Source organism: Salmo salar, chromosome 03, assembly GCF_965601325.2.
Source record: "Salmo salar chromosome 03, fSalSal1, whole genome shotgun sequence".
In the NCBI taxonomy this organism is placed as follows: domain Eukaryota; kingdom Metazoa; phylum Chordata; class Actinopteri; order Salmoniformes; family Salmonidae; genus Salmo; species Salmo salar.
The window spans coordinates 62,435,001-62,454,493 of NC_138293.1; the positions used below are offsets into that span (position 1 = coordinate 62,435,001).

The window sequence follows — 19,493 nt, forward strand, 5'->3', positions numbered from 1 at the left end:
AGAGGCAGAGAGAGAGAGGCAGAGAGAGAGAGAGGCAGAGAGAGGAAGGCAGAGAGAGAGAGAGAGAGAGAGGCAGAGAGAGAGAGAGAGGCAGAGAGAGAGATAGAGGGAGAGAGAGAGGCAGAGAGAGAGAGAGATAGAGGAAGAGAGAGGCAGAGAGAGAGAAAGAGGGAGGAACTGAGATGTATGGTGCCCTTTTCATATATTCATGTAGCATTTGACAGTACTTCAATGAGAGGGGGATAAAAAGTTGGGGGCAGGAAGGAGAACGAGTAAACTGGATGCTGACTGAGGGGGAACTGTGAAGACAAACACTGGCACAGGAGGAATGGAAGAGGAGACACAAACAAAGAAAGCAAAAGTGCAAGTAGAGAAATATTGGCAACATAAGCAAGGAGAGAGAGAGGTGCAGAGACAAGGCTGTGACAGTGTAGTGTAAGATGTGAGAGAAGGAGAGGGAAGAGGAGGAGAGATTGACAAGTCACTGTCCTTGCCATGACCTTGGTGGAAGTAAATGAGGAGATGGGGAGAGTAAGACACAGAGAGAAAGATAGTGTAGACAGAGAGAGAGAGAGACAGAGTGTGTGAGAGAGAGAGAGGTTTAAAAATAAGCTTAACTGGACACCTTAATGAGGCAGTGACTGAACTGAGAGAGAAAGCACGCAGGGCATTCTACGCCATTAAAAAGCAAATTCAAATTGAAATACCTATTTAAATTTGGCTAAAACTAATTGAATATGTCATTGAACCAATTGCACTTTATGGCAGCGAGGTGTGGGGTCCACTTGTAAAACAAGATTTCATCAAATGGGACAAACACCCCATTGAAACCCTGCATGCAGAGTTCTGTAAGATTTTCCTACATGTTGTTGGGTCGCGTCAATTCGAATCTGGTGTCGGAACAAAATAGTCAGCACAGAGTAACTTCTGATTTCTTTGTACTTTAATTAATGCAAACACTTGAGTGGTAAGTATGTTGTTCGTATATACGGGCTCACTGAAACACCACGCAGGGCAGACAGAGAACTGAAATGATATCACAAGTTCTTCTTTAAATACTTCTTGACAGACTTAGTTCCCCCTCCTTGCTGGGCCTGTCAGAGTAGAGACTGGGTGTGGTTTAGACTTACTCCAGCCTATCGTTGGCGTGCAGGTTGGTCCCAACCTCTTGACGCATCACATGTTGCCTGGCGTTGGATCTTATCTTCTTAGTGTATACTCAAGAGTCAGCAACCACTCAATTTCCAGTGATTTACTTATACTGTTGTTTCTCCACTCTACCTGTTCCTCACATGTTCCCCTTGTGATGGGTTTCACAACCTCCTATCACTAAGTCAGCTGCCTACACCTTGTTACACAATGCACAGTTCTCTAAAACCCCTACATTGCACCCATTATCTTGTTATTACTGTTGTTCAGCAAAAATCTCTTGCAAAACCCTGTTTTAAAGCATCATCATTCTGTCCACATGACCCACCATCACATGAGCCACTTTCTCTAACATATAGCAGTATTCAATTATCTATAGTTTATATACTTAATATTGTGGCATAGCTTCTCTGTTATTTATATAGGTTATGCTAACAAATAGTTGGTTAAACCCTAACAGTGTCCAGAGGAAAACTACAAACAATGCATGCAGGGCAGAATTAGGCCAATATCCACTAATAATAAAAACTCAAAAAAGAGCAATTAAGTTTTGGAATCATCTAAAATACAGTGACCCCCTCTCATATCATTACCAAGCCCTGCAATGCCAAGAGCTGAGAAAAGAAAAGAGTCCCCTCATCCAGCTGGTCCTGGGGCTGAGTTCACAAACCTGTTCTACTAACACACTGAAGCCTCAGGACCAGAACATCCAATCAATCAGAATAAACCAAATTACAACACAGTCAAAACAAAACGACATTGCTTATTGGGAAACACAAGCACAAACACAAAGCAAAATGCAGTGCTATCTGGCCCTAAATCGACAGTACACCATGGCTAAATATTTGACCATGGTTACTGATCAAAACCTTAGAAAAACCTTGACAAAGTACAGGCTCGGTGAGCACAGCTTTGCCATTGAGAAGGGTAGACACAGGAAAACCTGGCTCCCTGTAGAGGAAAGGCTGTGCAACCACTGCACCACAGCAGAACCTGAGACGGAGCTGCACTTCCTGACAAAATGTCAAAAATATAAACAATTAGAGAGTGTAATTTCCCCAAATTTGAAACCCTTATTCAAGGTTTCAAAGACGTCTCTGATGAGGATAGGCTACCCGTCCTGTTGGGGGAGGACGCAGAGAGCTGTGGGTTGGCAGTGCACTACATTGCTGCCTGCCATAAGTTGAGGGACAGTGTCTGACAGACCAATCAACCTGCACATGTACTCTACTGTATGGCTATTGTTGAATGTATGGTTAATCTGACCCTTGGTTATTGTTGTTACTGTTGTCCCGTTGACAATTTTGATTCTCATTTTATATTGTAAATATCCAAAATAAGCTTTGGCAATATGTACATTGTTACGTCATGCCAATAAAGAGAATCAAGAAGGAAAGCGGAGAGAGAGAGAGAGAGAGAGAGAGAGAGAGAGAAGGAGAGAGAAGGAGAGTTTGTTTGTTATAACAGGAATACAGCTGAACAATGTGAGCACCATCCAGGATCCAGAGCCACTAGACAACCACAGAAAAACAAACGCACCAAAACAGAAAAGTGACGTAGGTAAATGGAAGTGAGTGGTGAGTGAGCACAGACAAGACAAAAACAACTTCATCGACAATATTCTATTGGGACATGATGTTTTTTCAAATTCACTATTTACCCCTCCAAGGGAAGTGATTGGCTGTTCCCCAGTAAACCATCACCCTGCACCTCTGCCCCCTTTTTGGTGGCTTTCAGTGTCCTGACCCCTGCTGTGATGCTGGCTCCTGTTTCCTAGGAACCCAGCCCCCCTGCCCAGATATCCAATCATCGAAGCCAATTTCACAAACAGGAAGGAAATAGGGTTTATATTGACTCTGAATGCCAACATGAAGCGTCTGCTACTCTGCCTCTCCATTGGTTTGCATCACTGTCTTTTATAGCTTGTTGATATGAGGGATTATTCTGAACAGTTTGGCTTCCTAACTTCCTAACTGAGCATCATGGCATGTGACACAAGTATGAACTTTGCCATCTTAAACATATGGATTGAACATATGGATCGTTAAAAGCAATTCCTGAAAATTCACCACTTTATTTAAAGGAGCAATCTGCTGTTGCTTCATACATTGTTGAACATCATAATCTGAATTTCTCATTGTGTGTGTGTGTTTGTTTTTGTGTGTAAATGATTTTATAACTGCTGGGTCAAAAATGACCCTAAGACAATCTTTGTACCCTGGTGGTGTACAGCTTTCATGGTAATATGAACAAAGGCGAAGTTTCACTTTTTCTAATGTTGGGGTCACTCTAAGAAAATTTCAAGTTGAAAAAATATAATTTAGGGGTTTTTCTTCTCTGTTAAACATAGTGGCGGGTCATTTTTTATCCTTAAGACAACACAAGGGTTAACCAGGCAAGTTAATTAAGAACAAATTGTTATTTACAATGACGGCATGGCAAGAGGCAAAAGGCCTCCTGCGGGGATGGGGGCTGGGATAAAAAATAAAAATAAAAAAACACATTGTAAGACAAAATGGACAACACAGACAGAAGACACTGGCAACAGCACAAATGCAACAGCAAACAAACTGTGTGTGTGTGCGTGCGTGTGTGCGTGTGTGCGTGTGTGCGTGCGTGTGTGCGTGTGTGCGTGTGTGCGTGTGTGTGTGTGTGTGTGTGTGTGTGTGGCGTGTGTGAAGTAATGATATAAATAAATAATAATATAAATCTATACTGTACATTTCCAGGAGTGCATCTTCATCCCCGGGCTATCGATGTTTCCATTATTGTATATCGGACCAGAAAACGACAACATCGTAATGCAGGGGGAACTAAGCAGGATACATTTTGTTGTTGTTGTTGGTAATCGGTCTAAATAGTACTAAAGCTGGGTTCTAGTTAGGAAGCCATGTTATTACTCACGTCAGCTACAGCTGTTATATTCTCAAACTGGGCCAGGGATGGAGGGAGAAAGGGAGGGGGAGAAGAGGTCTCTCACAGTTGTGGGTCATCTATTCTGGAGGTAGTAGGGCTATATAAGGGTGAGGAGGACTGACGGCTAACCTACTTCACTTTAAGTCCTTGTCCGTTTCACAGGGTTCTCCAGAAGAATGCTCGGCTCTACCGTAGCCACTGTCCTCCTCTGATTGTCCTATTTCTCCTTAATCAACCTCCAACTGAGACAGAAGGATGTGGGACAAAGTTATTCAAACCTTCACATCATGTCATGGTGCTGCTCCACTACTACAGTGAACAGCTGGTTCAGTAGAGTCTTGTTACTTAATGTAAATGACCTGTTGGTGTAGTTGAGCAAAGAGGGTTGAGGATTTGACTATAGGCGACCCACTCTCTCCTCCTCACCTCTGTTACAGCTCTCAGTTCAGTCCTAGTGGTACCAGATTACCCAATCAATCAATTCACCAATTAGTCAATGTACAATCTATTCACTCAGGGATCCTTACATCCAACCACGACATTAAACCGACTACTATTTCAGCCCAGTCACTCAGCCATTCTGTAAGCCAAGCTATCTATCTCCTCATCTAGTACAACGACAGCTGTCCTGCCTGCTGGACATCTCTACAAAGGAGCTAGTGTGAGTGAGGGATGGAACCATGATGACAAGCCAGCAGCAATTCATTCAGTGTATTGAGCTGACCACAAGTCAGGATTCAGCTCCTTCCACCTACTGCGTCTGTCTGTATCTCTCTCTACATCTGATACAGAAACAGCACTGCTTATGCATTCCCATGTGTGAGGTCACCATGACAAATTGCTCCAATCACCACTCCACCACTTAGCTATTCAATTAAATTCATTTCAATCCATATATCGGCAAAACTGCAATTGGCAGGGAGACAATCAAAAAATCGATAATGAATTTGATCCCACCATCCTATTCTTCCCTGCTGAGATGGATCCAGAGCAGATTATAGAGCTCTGTGCCTCCACTGCACTGTGTGAGGTAAATAGGGAAGTAGTGAAGTCCAGCATGTTATTTCAAAGGTCATGACTGGCTGGAATAATTAGTGTGGCATTTTAGCCTGGTCTGATGGGAGAAAGGCTGGCTGCAACTAACAGCGTGTGTGATTCTGATCTGCGCTGTTGCTCTTGTCAGCGCTACAAACCCAAACGTGCAGGTCAAACCAGCCAGCCGTGTCCTGTGCTTGAAACAATTCTAATTCTCGTGGGAGATGATGCTGCTGTGCCAATATGATGACGCTAGTGGAAACAGCATGTGCCACTGCCTGGGGCAACAGAGAAAAGCTTACTGTTTAAAATATACTGACCAAAAATATACTGAACAAAAATATACACGCAACAGCAACAATTTTAAAGATTTTACTGAGTTAGAGTTCATATTAAGAAATCAGTCAATTGAAATAAATGCATTAGGCCCTAATCTATGGATTCACATGACTGGAAATACTGATATACATCTGTTGGTCACAGATACCTTTAAAAAAAGGTAGGGGCGTTGATCAGAAAATCAGTCAGTATCTGGTGTGACCATTTGCCTCATGCAGCTGTTGATTGTGGCCTGTGGAATGTTGTCCCACTCCTCTTCAATGGCTGTGCAAAGTTTCTGGATATTGGCGGGAAATGGAACACGCTGTCGTACATGTCAATCCAGAGCATCCCAAACATGCTCAATGGGTGACATGTATGGTGAGTATGCAGGCCCTGGAAGAACTGGGAAAATGTCAGCTTCCAGGAATTGTGTACAGATCCTTGCGACATGGGGCCATATAATATCATGCTGAAACAAGAGGTGATGGTGGCGGATGAATGACATGACAATGGGCCTCAGGAACTTGTCACGATAGCTCTGTGCATTCTAATTGCCATTGATAAAATACAATTATGTTCATGGTCCGTAGCTTATGCCTGCCCATACCATAACCTCACCGCCACCATGGGGCACTCTGTTCACAACGTTGACATCAGCAAACCGCTCGCCCACACAATGCCATACACGCCGTCTGCCATCTGCCTGGTACGGTTTAAACGGTGATTCATTCCTTTGTGCCAGAGGCCATTAAAGGTGAACATTTTCCCACTGAAGTTGGTTACGACGCTGATCTGTAGTCAGGTCAAGACCCTGGTGAGGACGATGAGTACGCAAATTCTCCAAAATGACATTGGAGGAGGTTTATGGTAGAGAAATGAACATTCAATTCTCTGGCAACAGCTCAAATGGACATACCTGTAGTCAGCATGCCAATTGAATGCTCCCTCAAAACTTGAGACATCTGTGGCATTGTGTTGTGTGTCAAAACTGAACATTTTAGAGTGGGCTTTTACTGTCCCCAGCGCAAGGTGCACCTGTGTAATGATCATGCTGTTTAATCAGCTTCTTGATATGCCACACCTGTCAAGTGGATAGATTATCTTTGCAAAGGAGAAATGCTCACTAACAGGGACGTAAAATTTTTTGTGTAAAAACATTTAGAGAAATAATATTTTGGTGCATATGGAAAATATATTTCAGCTCATGAAACATGGGACCAACACTTTACATGAGTTTATATTCTTGTTCAGTATATATACTGACACTACCATTCAAAAGTTTGTGGTCACTTAGAAATGTCCATTAAAATAACATCAAATTTATCAGAAATACAGTGTAGACATTGTTAATGTTGTAAATGACTATTGTAGCTGGAAACGGCTGATTTTTTTTTATAGAATATCTACGTAGGCGTATAGAGGCCCATTATCAGCAACCATCACTCCTGTGTTCCAATGGCACGTTGTGTTAGCTAATCCAAGTTTATAATTTTAAAAGGCTAATTGATCATTAGAAAACCCTTTTGCAATTATGTTAGCACAGCTGAAAACTGTTGTACTGATTAAAGAAGCAATAAAACTGGCCTTTAGACTAAATGCACAGCATTTGTGGGTTCTATTACATGCTCAAAATGGCCAGAAACAAAGAACTTCCTTCTGAAACTTGTCAGTCTATTCTTGTTCTGAGAAATGAGGGCTATTCCATGTGAGAAATCCATGCAAATCAATTTCTAACATTTTTGACATGCGTTTTTCTGGATTTTTTTGTTGTTATTCTGTCTCTCACTGTTCAAATAAACCTACCATTAAAATGATAGACTGATCATTTCTTTGTCAGTGGGCAAATGTACAAAATCAGCAGGGGATCAAATACTTTTTTACCCTCACTGTATGGCCAATATACCATGGCTCTGCGTTGCGTCGTGCCTATGAACAGCCCTTAGACGTGGTATTTTGGCCATATATCATACCACACCCCCCGGGCCTTATTGCTTAAATATATTCAGCATTCTATGTAAAAAGATTTTCATTGGAATAACTGTTCTGGGAAATTAAATGTTTATGAATCTCGAGAAATGAAGAGCATAGAAAAGTGGTCTGTGCAAATGTGCTGAATTTGAAACGTTTTATTACCATGGAGTCAGCCAGGGCCCATCTTCCGAACAGCTAGTCTGCTGAATTTCAACTGTAAATTCTTAGAGACCCCCTGATGTTCCATTAAAATAAATCACAAATCATCAAAGCAACACATTGTTTCGAAAGCCCTCAAACACAGACTCAGACAATTTATAATTAACCCTGTATCACCCTGAACACTGGTGAATCATTTCTATTTCAATTACGCTTTGGACACCAGGGCAACAGACTTTCTCTAATGGACTAATCTGTTGTAAAAACACATTTCACACAAAGCACCAAAAGCAAAGTAATTAGAAACGCTTGTACATTACCACCACATAAACACAGTGGAGAGAGAGCGCATATGTGTTCCCTCTCCATGGTGTGGGTCGTTAGCCAGCAGAGGAGCAGACATATAGGCCAGGTTTATGTGAAGGATTACGAGCTGACATGGCCTGAGGCGGCAGGAGGAGTCCTGGAGAATGAGCACCACAACAGCAGCAGAAAAACACAAAAGTAATGACTATGATAGAGCTCCAACGGCAGGCTGGATGGGGGCTTAGCAAAGGCTTTGAAATGTCCAACTGGACCCAGCCATATTACAGCCACAACACAGGACTTGGACAACTTGGAATGATGGTACGCCAGTGTGTAAAAGAGGATCTGCGTACAACCCATTAATTTTGTATAGGTCCCATGTGGCTCTGTTGGTAGAGCATAGTGTTTACAACGCCAGGGTTGTGGGTTCGATTCCCACAGGGGACCAGTACTGAGATAAAATGAAATGTATGTATTCACGACTGTACGTTGCTCTGGATAAGAGTCTGTAAAATGTAAATGTACACATTACCTGTGTACGATTACAAGTTAGTCTTCTACACTCCATTTTCTACAACTGCTGAGTTGACAGGGTAAAAAGTGATTCAAACTGTTGAGGTGAAGCTGAAGTTAGATTCCACGATAGAAATAAGGTAAAGTTCAGGTTGTGGCGGTGGGGTTCTGGGAAATGCATAGACAATGGCCCAATGAAGTTAATTAAATTGACTGATTTCCATATGAACTAACCCAGTAAAACATTTGCGTATATATATTTTTGTTCAGTGTAGCTTTATTGGACAAGTTCAGGTGGAAACGTACTGTGCTTTAATCATGACAGGGAGAGCGCTCTGTAGGAAGCAATTGAGCAGAGACAAGCCATTACCAGTCAGCTGAAGTGATATGGGGTTCTGATGGAACGAACACCAGAAAGCTAGCCATTTTACACAGCAATTCAGTTTAAGTGGCAGACAGGAAGAGATTGACGGAAGAAATGTCTGATACAATCTGTCACTGGTCAGACTTAGCAGTTCAATTATTCTGCAGTCTTTCAATAGGCACAATTGTAAAGCTGACGATTTTATACTGCCGTAGTTCAGCTCTCCCCCTCTACCCAGGGTTTGGATTCAAGAGTTACCTAGTGAATTGGACCTGGTGCCCGAGCAGAGCCCTGTGCTTTGAAGATTCAATGGTGGGGGACTCGTTACTCATAGGTCAGATTTTATGGTTCATATTTAATGGGTGTTGGAAGGAAAAGTGAACTTCAATGCAAGTCAACCTGCACACGTGTTATGGCACTAGTAAACTGACATCACAAAACACTTTCTGTTCCAAAACTTTTCTTGACTGGTTCAGGTTGCAGTCTTTGGCATCATTAAACCAGTCATGACATCCCTGACACACGACCCAACTCGTGGTTTACCGTAGGACTGATGCAGGGTAATTGACCACCCCGAGATGTCATTACTGATTTAGTTGGAGAGAAACGAGGTGGCACAGTCCCATCTTCTCCAGACCTAAACATTTAGACAATGACTTGGCTGCAACATTTTTTTTTTTATTGGGTCAACTTTGATCATGCAAAGGACAAACAAAACTCAAGCGCTTTTATACAGGAAAACAATAAGACCAATCGCTTTATATGTACTATAAAATAAAATATTTTACATCATTCAAAACCTCAGTTTGGATCAACTAAAAGAGCAATGGTACTTTACAAGCATTTACTTCAACATGGTACTATAACACTTTCAGGCTACAAGTTCAACCTTTGATTTGACCTTTAACCCTTGATCACAGTGACCTCTGGGTGGGTGACCTCCACAGGGACTTGCTCTGCAGGGCAGGAGGAGTGAGGGGGCTTGATGCTGAAGAGGTCACGCAGGTTGACCTCCGAGTCGACAAAGTGGGGGATCTTGCGCTCGTTGAAGAGGCCTGAGAGGTTAACCTCCACCTTGGCCCGTCGTGACACCCTCATGCGCAAGGCGAAGAGGCGCCGCAGGTCGTCCTCCACCAGGGGCAGCTGGTGGCCTTCCAGACGCTTCTGCCAGGCCTTCTTGGACCGCTTGCGCTTCTGCTACAGAGAGAAAAACATGGGACAGAGAAATTGATTTTGGAGGTATAAAATGTCTAGTGGAACAATTCACCACTACAACTGTTCAGAAAGGTCATTAACTTTTACTGCCCAGTAGACAGGAAGCCTGTATTACCACTTCAGTTCCTCTAGGGACTTCAGAGCTGGACAAATTGAGACAAGAGCGACATTGTGTGAGTAAACACCCCTCCCTAGAGCCCCACTATGCCCAAAGCTCTGTAGATTCTTCCAGACATCTAAGGGATGCTGCTTTCAAATGGTTCAAAGACAGTTCAGGGCCACATACAGATCAATGGTCACCTGGCCAGAGCCACACCACACAGTAGACCCACTGTTGGCTCAAGCCCACATCTTACCCACAGGGGATAGATGGACTAAAACCATGCTTACCGTTGCAGGGTTGGCATCTGGGTCATGGTGAGCCAGGTGTCTGCTTAGGCTCTCCTGTGAGATTGAACAGATGTGTCACGACAACAAACATTATGACAGCAGCAAAGTATGAGCATCAACCTATTCTAAACATTTATACTGTTCCAGAGCCACAATGGCAAACATCTCCATCCACTACATGGAAAAAGTCTTACCTTGGGATTCAAATTCAATTCTGTCCATGGGAAGGAAGCCACTAGTTACTTTACCAGACATTCAGTGACTTAAGAAATTCATGAGGCTGCTTTGCATGCAGTGATTGAAACCCAACTGCACATCACCACCACTGTGTAGAAGACTAGACAGTTATGGATGTGTGTTCTTAGTTAAAAGCCGGCTGACAAATGGACGTCAGAAAGAGCAGGCTGAAAAGGCAGCTTAGAGCAGTATGCTACAAGTGTGTTCAATAGATAACGGCAAACTAGACTGCCTAAAATCAGGGATGGGCAACTCCAGTCGTCGGGGACCAGCGATGTGTCACTTCCTCCCCATCCTAGCAAACAGCTGATTAACTAATTGCATTCTAAACTGAAGCTCGTGATTAGTTGATTGTGTCTGGGGTGTTAGCTCAGGCAAAAGTGGGACCACAATCAGTGCACCCCCCCCCCCCCCCCCAAGACCTGAGTTGCCCATCCCTTGTCTAAACAAACACAGAAGGAAATTGAAAGCACTGTAGGCTACACCTGTAATATGCCTAGGACAACAGAAACGGCAAACAGTTTCACTATACCTAGGGCCTTGAATGACTCAAACACCCTCTGGAAAGTTGCCCTTTGTATCATTTAACAAATAAACACTTACCTGGGCAGAAAGACAGGACCCTTAACCAGGGGAGCACAGGAATTGTAATCCTTGGGCTTTTACTCCAAAAGAGTGAAAGTCTCAGGAGTGTGGATAGAGGATCAGTTTCACCTTTTAGATCCTAGATCACCCGTCTCACGTCGACTGAACACATGCCCACAAGGGCTACAGTACATACCCGCATGGCAAAGGTTCTGGGGCAGTCGGGGAAGCAGCAATGGTACTTGAGGAGCTGCAGGTGGGCCTTGCGGATGTGGTGCTGCAGGTTGAAGGTAGTGGAGAAGTAGGCCTTGCAGCCACTGCTGGGGCACAGCAGGACAGGCTTCTGCAGGGCGTGGGTTCGCTTGTGTCTACGCAGAGAGTCCACATGCTTAAACACCTTCTGGCACAGCTTACAGGTGAATGTGGCTGCAGGGACAGGAGAGAAGCAAATGTCACTACTGGATTTCTGCCCAACAAGTTGTCCATTAGCCAAAACAGATGGCATGAGCAGGCAGCTGGTGGCAGAGTAAACGGTATGAATCTTTGACACTAAAGGTTACCAATAAAATAAGCTTCCCCTTAATTACTAATCAGCTAACGCATCGCATCATAAGCCATTTCTCAAACACTGTCACTACAACTAGCAGGGTACAAGGCAGGACATTTACCGAAGTGGTAGAAGACAGAGGAAAAAATAGAAATATAAATGTGAAAACAATTACATCCAAAAATAGTTTTCAGTGAGAGGAAAGGCAGGTTGGCCTGACTGGTACAGTAATTCATTATTTTCATAGTCCTTCAGTAACAGCTCCAATTAAGGGGGTTGGGTGCTTACCTGGGTGTTTAGCCATGTGCTTGTGCATTTTCCCCCAGGTTTGCTCAAAATGATTGCATTCAGGCTGTGGGCAGCGGTACCCTGCAGAGTGGGAGAGATTATGGGCAGTGTTAAGTTAAGTGACATGACAACTGCGACTATCCCTAGTGATACAAAATGACTACTCGATTTCTTTGATTTATTCAAGACCGTACAGCAATAGAAGACTGACAAACTTGCAAAGGGACAAACCTGCATGTTTCTTCTCATGGGCTTTGCGAGCGACATGGGAGTCAAACTTGACTCCACAGCCTCTCTTTGAACATCTGAGGAGAAAACCAGGACAGAATAATTTAACCACTAATCTACTGAGACATGCATTCACTTGCATTTTAAATTAGGGAGTATGCATCAGCTTGTACATCAGCTTGGGCCTTTTGCAGTATTCAAAGGATGCAAGGCCTACAGAACCATTAAAAGATTGTGACTTACTTGAAATTAGAAGATATTCCATGCTCCTTCAAATGGAATTTATACACCCTCCGTTTCTTGAATGTCAATAAGCAATTTGGAAAATTGCACTGCACATGGGGACAATTAAGCAAGTAAAAAAACATTCAACACATTTACACGGTAAATAAATGGAAATGGTTTCCTACAAATTAATTGCAAGAATCCATTTCATAAAGTACACATGCCAGGGCCAAGGGGGTCCGTTTAAAAAGGACCAGAGATGCTGAAAATGGACAATCTCCAAATAGTAACGTGGTTATTCGGCGACATCTAGTGGACTATAACCTTAAAGTACTTGTCCTTTTCTCCGTGGGCATAATAGACGTGTCTCTTCAACTTGGCCGCGTTGAAGAAAGCATTTGTGCAACTCACAAAGGTACATCTGTTGGGTGAAAAATATACTAGTGTGAGTTTAGTTTTTCAAACTACAGCCTAACCCATGGGTATGAAATTAAATGTAAACTGAAATTATTAACCTACCTGAATTGTTTCACCCCGGTGTGGCCAAGTGCGTGGCGGCTCAGGTGAGATTTCCGTGAGAAACGACGGCCACAATCAGCCCCGTTGCATTGAAAAGGTTGCTAAAAAACAAGAACCAGTAGGGTTATAAATTATAGTTTACGCAATCGTAATCTTTGACTAATCATAAAAGGCTCAAACTTCAAAAGTAAACTGCCATTCGAACTATTTCGCCACATTTATGGCAGAAGCCTAAACACTTCTGCACATTTTTTATCACACGAAATCTATTAACCCGGGGATAAGGTTACAGCCACATGAACCATAGTTGAATTCAAATATCACTCAAATATCAGCCATGTCCCCATATCATATTTACCGCTTCCTTGTGCACGGTCTCGTGCTCTTTCAAACGCCACTCCCGTTTGAACGTCGCCCCACAATCAGCATGGTTGCAGTTGAAAATCTGTTGTCGAGGACCCGAGTCCTGTTTGTGGGCTACCCCGTTCATTGTCTCCTGAAAACAGTCGTCTATTCGGTTGCACACTGTCAATCAAGAGGAAATTGTCCCCCCGCGCCAACTACTCTTGTAGCCTCTGAGAGTGCACTGAGGTTAATTGACCCAGGTTGCACCTGTGCCGAATTAATTGCTTAATTCAGGTGTCAGTGTTTGCAGTGAATGGCCGTGTTCCAGGCTGACTGGTTGCAGACATGTCAGATCTCACAATGCCTGAGGTGCATTCAGTTCGCATGAACGTTTGATACGTTGCGGAACGGTTTGTACTGAACGACACGATTCCCCAAAATGTTCTTGAACAGACTTTGAGGTACGTTTTTGGTGGGTGTGGCTTGAAGTAACGAGTGACGCCTTTAAAGGCCAGTGGCCATGCTGACAGCGTTCCCAACCCATAAACCAACCCCTACCCGTTTTTCAACCGGTCGTTCAGTACAGCACCGTTTCCGTTCAATTGAACATTCCAGAACGTAAACACATACAGAACGCAGCCTAGGTTAGGTCAAACATGTATTATATATATATTTTTAGCAATCAACAGATCCCCACTGTTCATCATGTTTTCAATACACTGCGATGCAACAACTGTATTCTTACAGCAGAGGGTTGCATATCTTACTACAATCAGATTTGAGAGAAAGGTAGGGATGTAGCATTTGTTGCAAGAGTATTAATTCCTTGATCATACGAAACTATTATTCCCAATCCCAAGGATTCCCAGACAGAACACATCACAATCTGCTCTGGACAAATCCGGTTCTGAAGTGTCTCAACAAAATTAAATCCAAAATATTTAGCCTGACTTCACCCAGTGTCCAGAAAAATGGATTTGCACAATATGAAAATATGCATATATTTAATGAGATTTCACCTCATTTGCATATTTTAATAAAGCCTACTACAGTCAGCTCTGGAGTAGTTCTGGACGCAAAATTACTTGTTTAAAGTTATTATGTTGGTAACCAGTTTATAATAGAAATAAGGCATCCCGGCCGTGACCGGGAGTCCCATAGGGTGGCGCACAATTGTCCTAGCGTCGTCCGTGTTAAGGGAGGGTTTGGCCGGGGAGGCTCCGGAGTGGCGCAGCCAGTGGCGGATTTAGGTATAGGCGACATGGGCAGGCTACTGCCAGGGAAGGTCTCCCACACAGAAGTACGAGATGGGGAGGGGGGCGGGGGTAGGTTGACCTCAGGTCTCCCCACTGGAAGCCGGAGGTATGGGAGCGGGGGAATCTATCAAATAGCGCACCTCTAACTTTGTATAGTACTAATGCAATTAGTAAAATCAGTCACACTACGAAATGCTACCAAATAAACCACAATTCATTCATAATACTGTCAATATATAGTTTCACAGACATATTGTTGCATTTTTTTCTGGTTTGTGCGAAATCGTTAAGAATAATATAAAACCAGTCTGCACACCACCACGGTGAATCATGAAGGTTTTCTGTGATTGTATTGACTAGGTCCTGAGCTCAGTAAGGGGAATTTCCAATGCTGTAGTCTAACTTAAGATACATCGATATTATGCTGATATTTTGTATCTTTTGTTATATATTGAGTCTTTTGGGGTGAATACAAATTACAGTTAGTGCAGAATGGGTTTTGGGGGGGGGGGGGGGGGGGGGGGCTGAAGGGGGGGTTCGCCCAGGGAGCCATACAAGCTAGAACCATCACAAGGCACAGTGCTATAGGTGTCACTACAGACACCCTGTTTCGAATCCAGGCTGTATCACAACCGGCCGTGATTGGGAGTCCCATAGGGAGGCGCACAATTGGCTCAGTGTCGTGCGGGTTTGGCCGGTGTAGGCCGTCATTGTAAATAAGAATTTGTTCTTAACTGGCTTGCCTACTGTAGTTAAATAAAGGTTACACATTTTTACTTGGCTCATCTCGCTCTAGCGACTCCTTGTGGCAGGCCGGGCGCCTGCAGGCTGACTTTGGTCGTCAGTTGAACGGTGTTTCTGGTGCGACTGGCTTCCGGGTTAAATGAGCAGCTGTTAAAAAAGGGGGTAAAAAAAATAAAATAAGACACCTCAAGGTTTGTGGTATATGGCCAATGTACGACGGCTAAGGGCTGTATCCAGGCACTCCGCGTTGCATCGTGCATAAGAACATCCCTTAGCCATGGTATATTGGCCATATATCACACCTCCTCTGGCGTTTTTGCTTAACTATACCACAGCTAGGGGCTGTTCTTATGCTGCGTTCATAACCTTCAATCATAGATGGTATTTACCACATACGACAGGGAAAAATCATCTTGAACGCCTCTTCTACTGGTAATTACTAGTGGGAAACGTGTCTATCATCCCTGAGCTCCGACTTCTCCCACATGCTGACGTAACCCACATTTTTGCATCTACTTATCCATTTTGAGAGTTGTTGGTATTTTGATCCAGTAATATTATTTTGGTCCCTCAACATTTTAATGAATTTTAACCACTTTAAAATGTATATACCTAAATAATTTCAAATCTCACTAAATTCAATTACACATAATTTAACATCCAATTTCATAGAGAATGTTACAAACTGGACTATATTTAGTAACTTTGAAGAGATGGTGATTAGGTCTAAATAGGTGTTTGGCGTTTGCTAGTCTAAATTCAGTGTACTGATCTTAAACTGCCGTTTCCGAAAGGCAGACTCTTCTCACGCGCCAACTCATTTTTCTCAGCTTCAGAAGCATCTGCATTCATACAATTTTTTCTGGCTATACTTAGGTATATTCTTCAGACTTGACCAGAGGGAATTGTTGATATGTTGTAAATTGTTTATTGTAAATAACATTTTCTTCTGAAAAATACGCCAAAAATGCATTTTACGTACATGTCTTTAGTATTTTACAGATAGAAAGTTGAAAAAAATATTTATCCACAATCTGCTCTGGACAAGTCCGGTCCTGAAGTGTCTCAACAAAATTAAATCCCAAATATTTAGCCTGACTTCACCCAGTGTCCAGAAAAATGGATTTGCACAATATGAAAATATGCATATATTTAATGAGATTTCACCTCATTTGCATATTTTAATAAAGCGTTTACTTAAATGTGTAAAAGAAAATAGTCTTATATGTATATATACATTCAAATGGTACAAGCTTATTAAGGGGAAAAAATTACCCTATGAATTAAATGCAACAAAACATGATTCATAAAAAGCAATCTATTAATTATGGTTTTTGAACACTGTAATTTGTGAGCATGATAGCTGTAATTTTAGTTTATGGTTGACGCAGCTTATTTTCCATTAGCTAATCAACATTTCTCAACAAGTTCAAAACACATGAATGCATCCAACTCGTATTTACTACTTCACAACTGGAAATGACCAACTTCCTACTTGGTTAAGAATATGAATGCAGCATTAGGCAGGATGCAAAATTGGCAAGTGCATCTCTGTCATGGCCTTAGTGCACTCCAGGTATATTGGCACCTCTGAAGTAGAAGGATGATCTGGGTGGCACATGGCCTGGGTGGCTGAGGAGAAGATATTCACGATCAAAGACATGATAATCACAATAGAGTTCTCATTTTTAGCCCACAAACCTGAGGTACCAACATCAGTATACTGAGAGTGATTCTATTTCTAAAATGACATATCCGGGTGTTTTTGGAGAATTTGTTAATGTTTTTTCAGAGCCCCCGTACTGCACAATGAAGATGAAGAAGTGAATTGCCGGTTGGGGTAAGTGTCTCAAAAACAAGTGAAATTGGCAAAAAAAAAGTGATCTTCTCAGGTCCAAAAAGTTGGACCTGAACCCAAACAGACCCGATCATTAACAAAAAAAGGGGGACATGGACCGGAGAAAATCAGGCCTGAACCCGAATAGACCCGACGACAACCACACCTAGACTCGACCCGTACCCTAACGGTTCCGGGTCTAGACCAGACCCGATTGAAGCCGAGTGACCCAAAAATTATGTTTATCAGCCAAGTTGCTCTTCTGGTTAATAAATATGTATTTATATGTTGGCTAGGCGTTCTATAAGTCAATAAATTCACCATATTAGCGTAAAATAAATATGCTATAGGCTATACAGAGCCGTGGTCGGGTCCATTCAGGTCCACTCGGGTCTATCAGACCCAATGACTATCAAACAGGCCCCGACCCAGACCCAAGGGAAAAGTTAGAATTTTTGACCCAGACCTACTCGGTTCCCGGGTCGGGTCTCGGGTATTCGGGTTCAGTCGGACACGTGAAGACCTTTAGTCTGGACCCTTCTATAACATGGCATTTACATAAAAAAAAATGTTGATTTGGTTGTAAAAATGCAAAATTCTCCTTTAAAGAGATGGAACATTGAGGCATGATTATTATTTTGTGCACAACAATAGCCCTCATTCTGCACATTCAGCCATCTGTATGATCATCTAAGACATCCAGCTTACATGGAGACACCTCAGGACACTTCTTATCAGCTCCAACACACACACACACACACACACACACACACACACACACACACACACACACACACACACACACACACACACACACACACACACACACACACACACACACACACACACACACACACACACACACAGCCTGCTAGTCAAGCCCACTTCTTCCAGCTTGTCATCACTCTACACTCTTCACTGTACCATTTTCCGATGTGTTCCTGCAGCTTCCTGGTCTCCTCATGGTAGTGGACAGCTGGAGATAGAGAAGGAGAATGACATCTGTATTTACCATACACACCTCTGGGCACAATGGGTGCACCATGTCATGCTGTTGGATACCACTTTTCAATTGCTGTGTGGATCTCCATTTTGTTCATTACAATACATTATGTTAGTGAGTTTAGCTGCACCACAATACTGACCAGTATGTATTGTTTTCTCTGAAGAACTTTTTTCCCACCTCGTCCATCCATGGACCTATCTATTCAGGATCTTGAATTACTCGTGTTGACATAGAAAATGAATGAACACACAAAACCCTACCATGTTTACCTCAATTGGCACCTTGGTACCCAGGTTGTAGAATCTGCTTTTGTGGAGATACAGAACTGCATGGCAACGGGAGGACGCTTGGAGATAGAATGAGGGGAGGGTACTATGGTCCCACGTGTCCTCATCACCGCAGACCCAACGCAATTCTGTTCATTTTATATCTACCATTTCCAAATACCGCAGATTCGCATACACTCATGCATACATACAGCTTACACACGCACAATCCTGTAGGATTTATGCATACGTGCACTCAAATCTCCCCATTTGACCTATTCTACATAATCTAGACTAATTTTACAATTCCATTATTGATCGGCTCTGGCATAGACTATTAGGCCTATTTGTTTTTTCATTTAGTGATAGATTGGCTATTTCATTCAATTGCCTGATATCGGTAGACTGTATGCTACGAGCTGAATGGGGAGATGAGAGGACGAGCGTCAGCTGTCAACCAGATTCAGTCGGTGTTTTTTTCTCTCTCGCCATAATTGTTTGTGCGTCGGTTTTCTTTTTATCTGCGCCTGTTAGACTGTAACGCACTCGATGTTAATTCGGGGGAATATGTGAACATCATGCTGGCGGTGTGGTGCTTGGTCTTTGCTGCAGTGGGCGAGAGGTTTGCCGTGTCAGGTAAGAGGGATACCGGGAGAGGGAGGAAGCACCCTTTTCATTTCCAAGTTTACCCCTGCCCAATGTAGGCTATCCCCAATTTTTGCATCTGCAATCACTTCTCCCTATGTAGACTAGTCTACAATAGTGTGTGTGGTGGTAGCGCGCAGCTGGAGATAGTTACATCTGTGCCAAGAACGTAGTGTTTTTAAGATCCCTCTCCCTTCAGTTCTACGGATGCGGTAGATTTGCTGCATCAACACATTTTCACCGCAGCGCTGTCGCCCTGTACATCCAGGGCTTGCGCGTACTGTAGAACCAGCGCCTGACGCGCTGCCATATCAGCCTATTTATGTCAAAAATCATTTTTAAAACAATAATTATCGTTTTTCTGTGTGATAACCCGTGTGTGGTTTAAAGTTGGCAGTTATCAGGTCTCCCGCGTTACAGGAAGGT

General features: G+C 42.9%; 1 protein-coding gene across 2 annotated transcripts; it reads right to left on the bottom strand.

Moving 5' to 3' along the window:
• Positions 1–9,391: 9,391 nt before the first annotated feature.
• Positions 9,392–13,712, bottom strand: LOC106601008 (P43 5S RNA-binding protein). Of its 2 annotated transcripts, none has more exons than XM_014192848.3 (9): positions 13,327–13,712; positions 12,969–13,069; positions 12,774–12,870; positions 12,468–12,556; positions 12,228–12,301; positions 11,997–12,077; positions 11,358–11,587; positions 10,340–10,393; positions 9,392–9,928 (listed from the first exon to the last, which is right to left on the bottom strand). In XM_014192848.3, exons 1-9 carry the CDS (start codon positions 13,456–13,458, stop codon positions 9,638–9,640), a joined length of 1,149 nt encoding a protein of 382 aa, XP_014048323.1. In that variant the 5' UTR covers positions 13,459–13,712; the 3' UTR covers positions 9,392–9,637. The 2 variants fall into 2 exon arrangements, with proteins under 2 accessions (XP_014048323.1, XP_014048322.1); XM_014192847.3 differs by having other exon boundaries at positions 9,392–9,931; positions 13,327–13,708.
• Positions 13,713–19,493: the final 5,781 nt, after the last annotated feature.

Excerpts from the sequence above, each read along its gene's own strand:
- LOC106601008 (XM_014192847.3), bottom strand. The coding sequence starts at position 13,458 with ATGAACGGGGTAGCCCACAAACAGGACTCGGGTCCTCGACAACAGATT. Across the intron at positions 12,557-12,773 it reads AAAAGGACAAGTACTTTAAG|TGCAATTTTCCAAATTGCTT; the intron begins GTTATAGTCCAC and ends CCCCATGTGCAG. Across the intron at positions 10,394-11,357 it reads CCAGAACCTTTGCCATGCGG|GAGAGCCTAAGCAGACACCT; the intron begins GTATGTACTGTA and ends TCAATCTCACAG.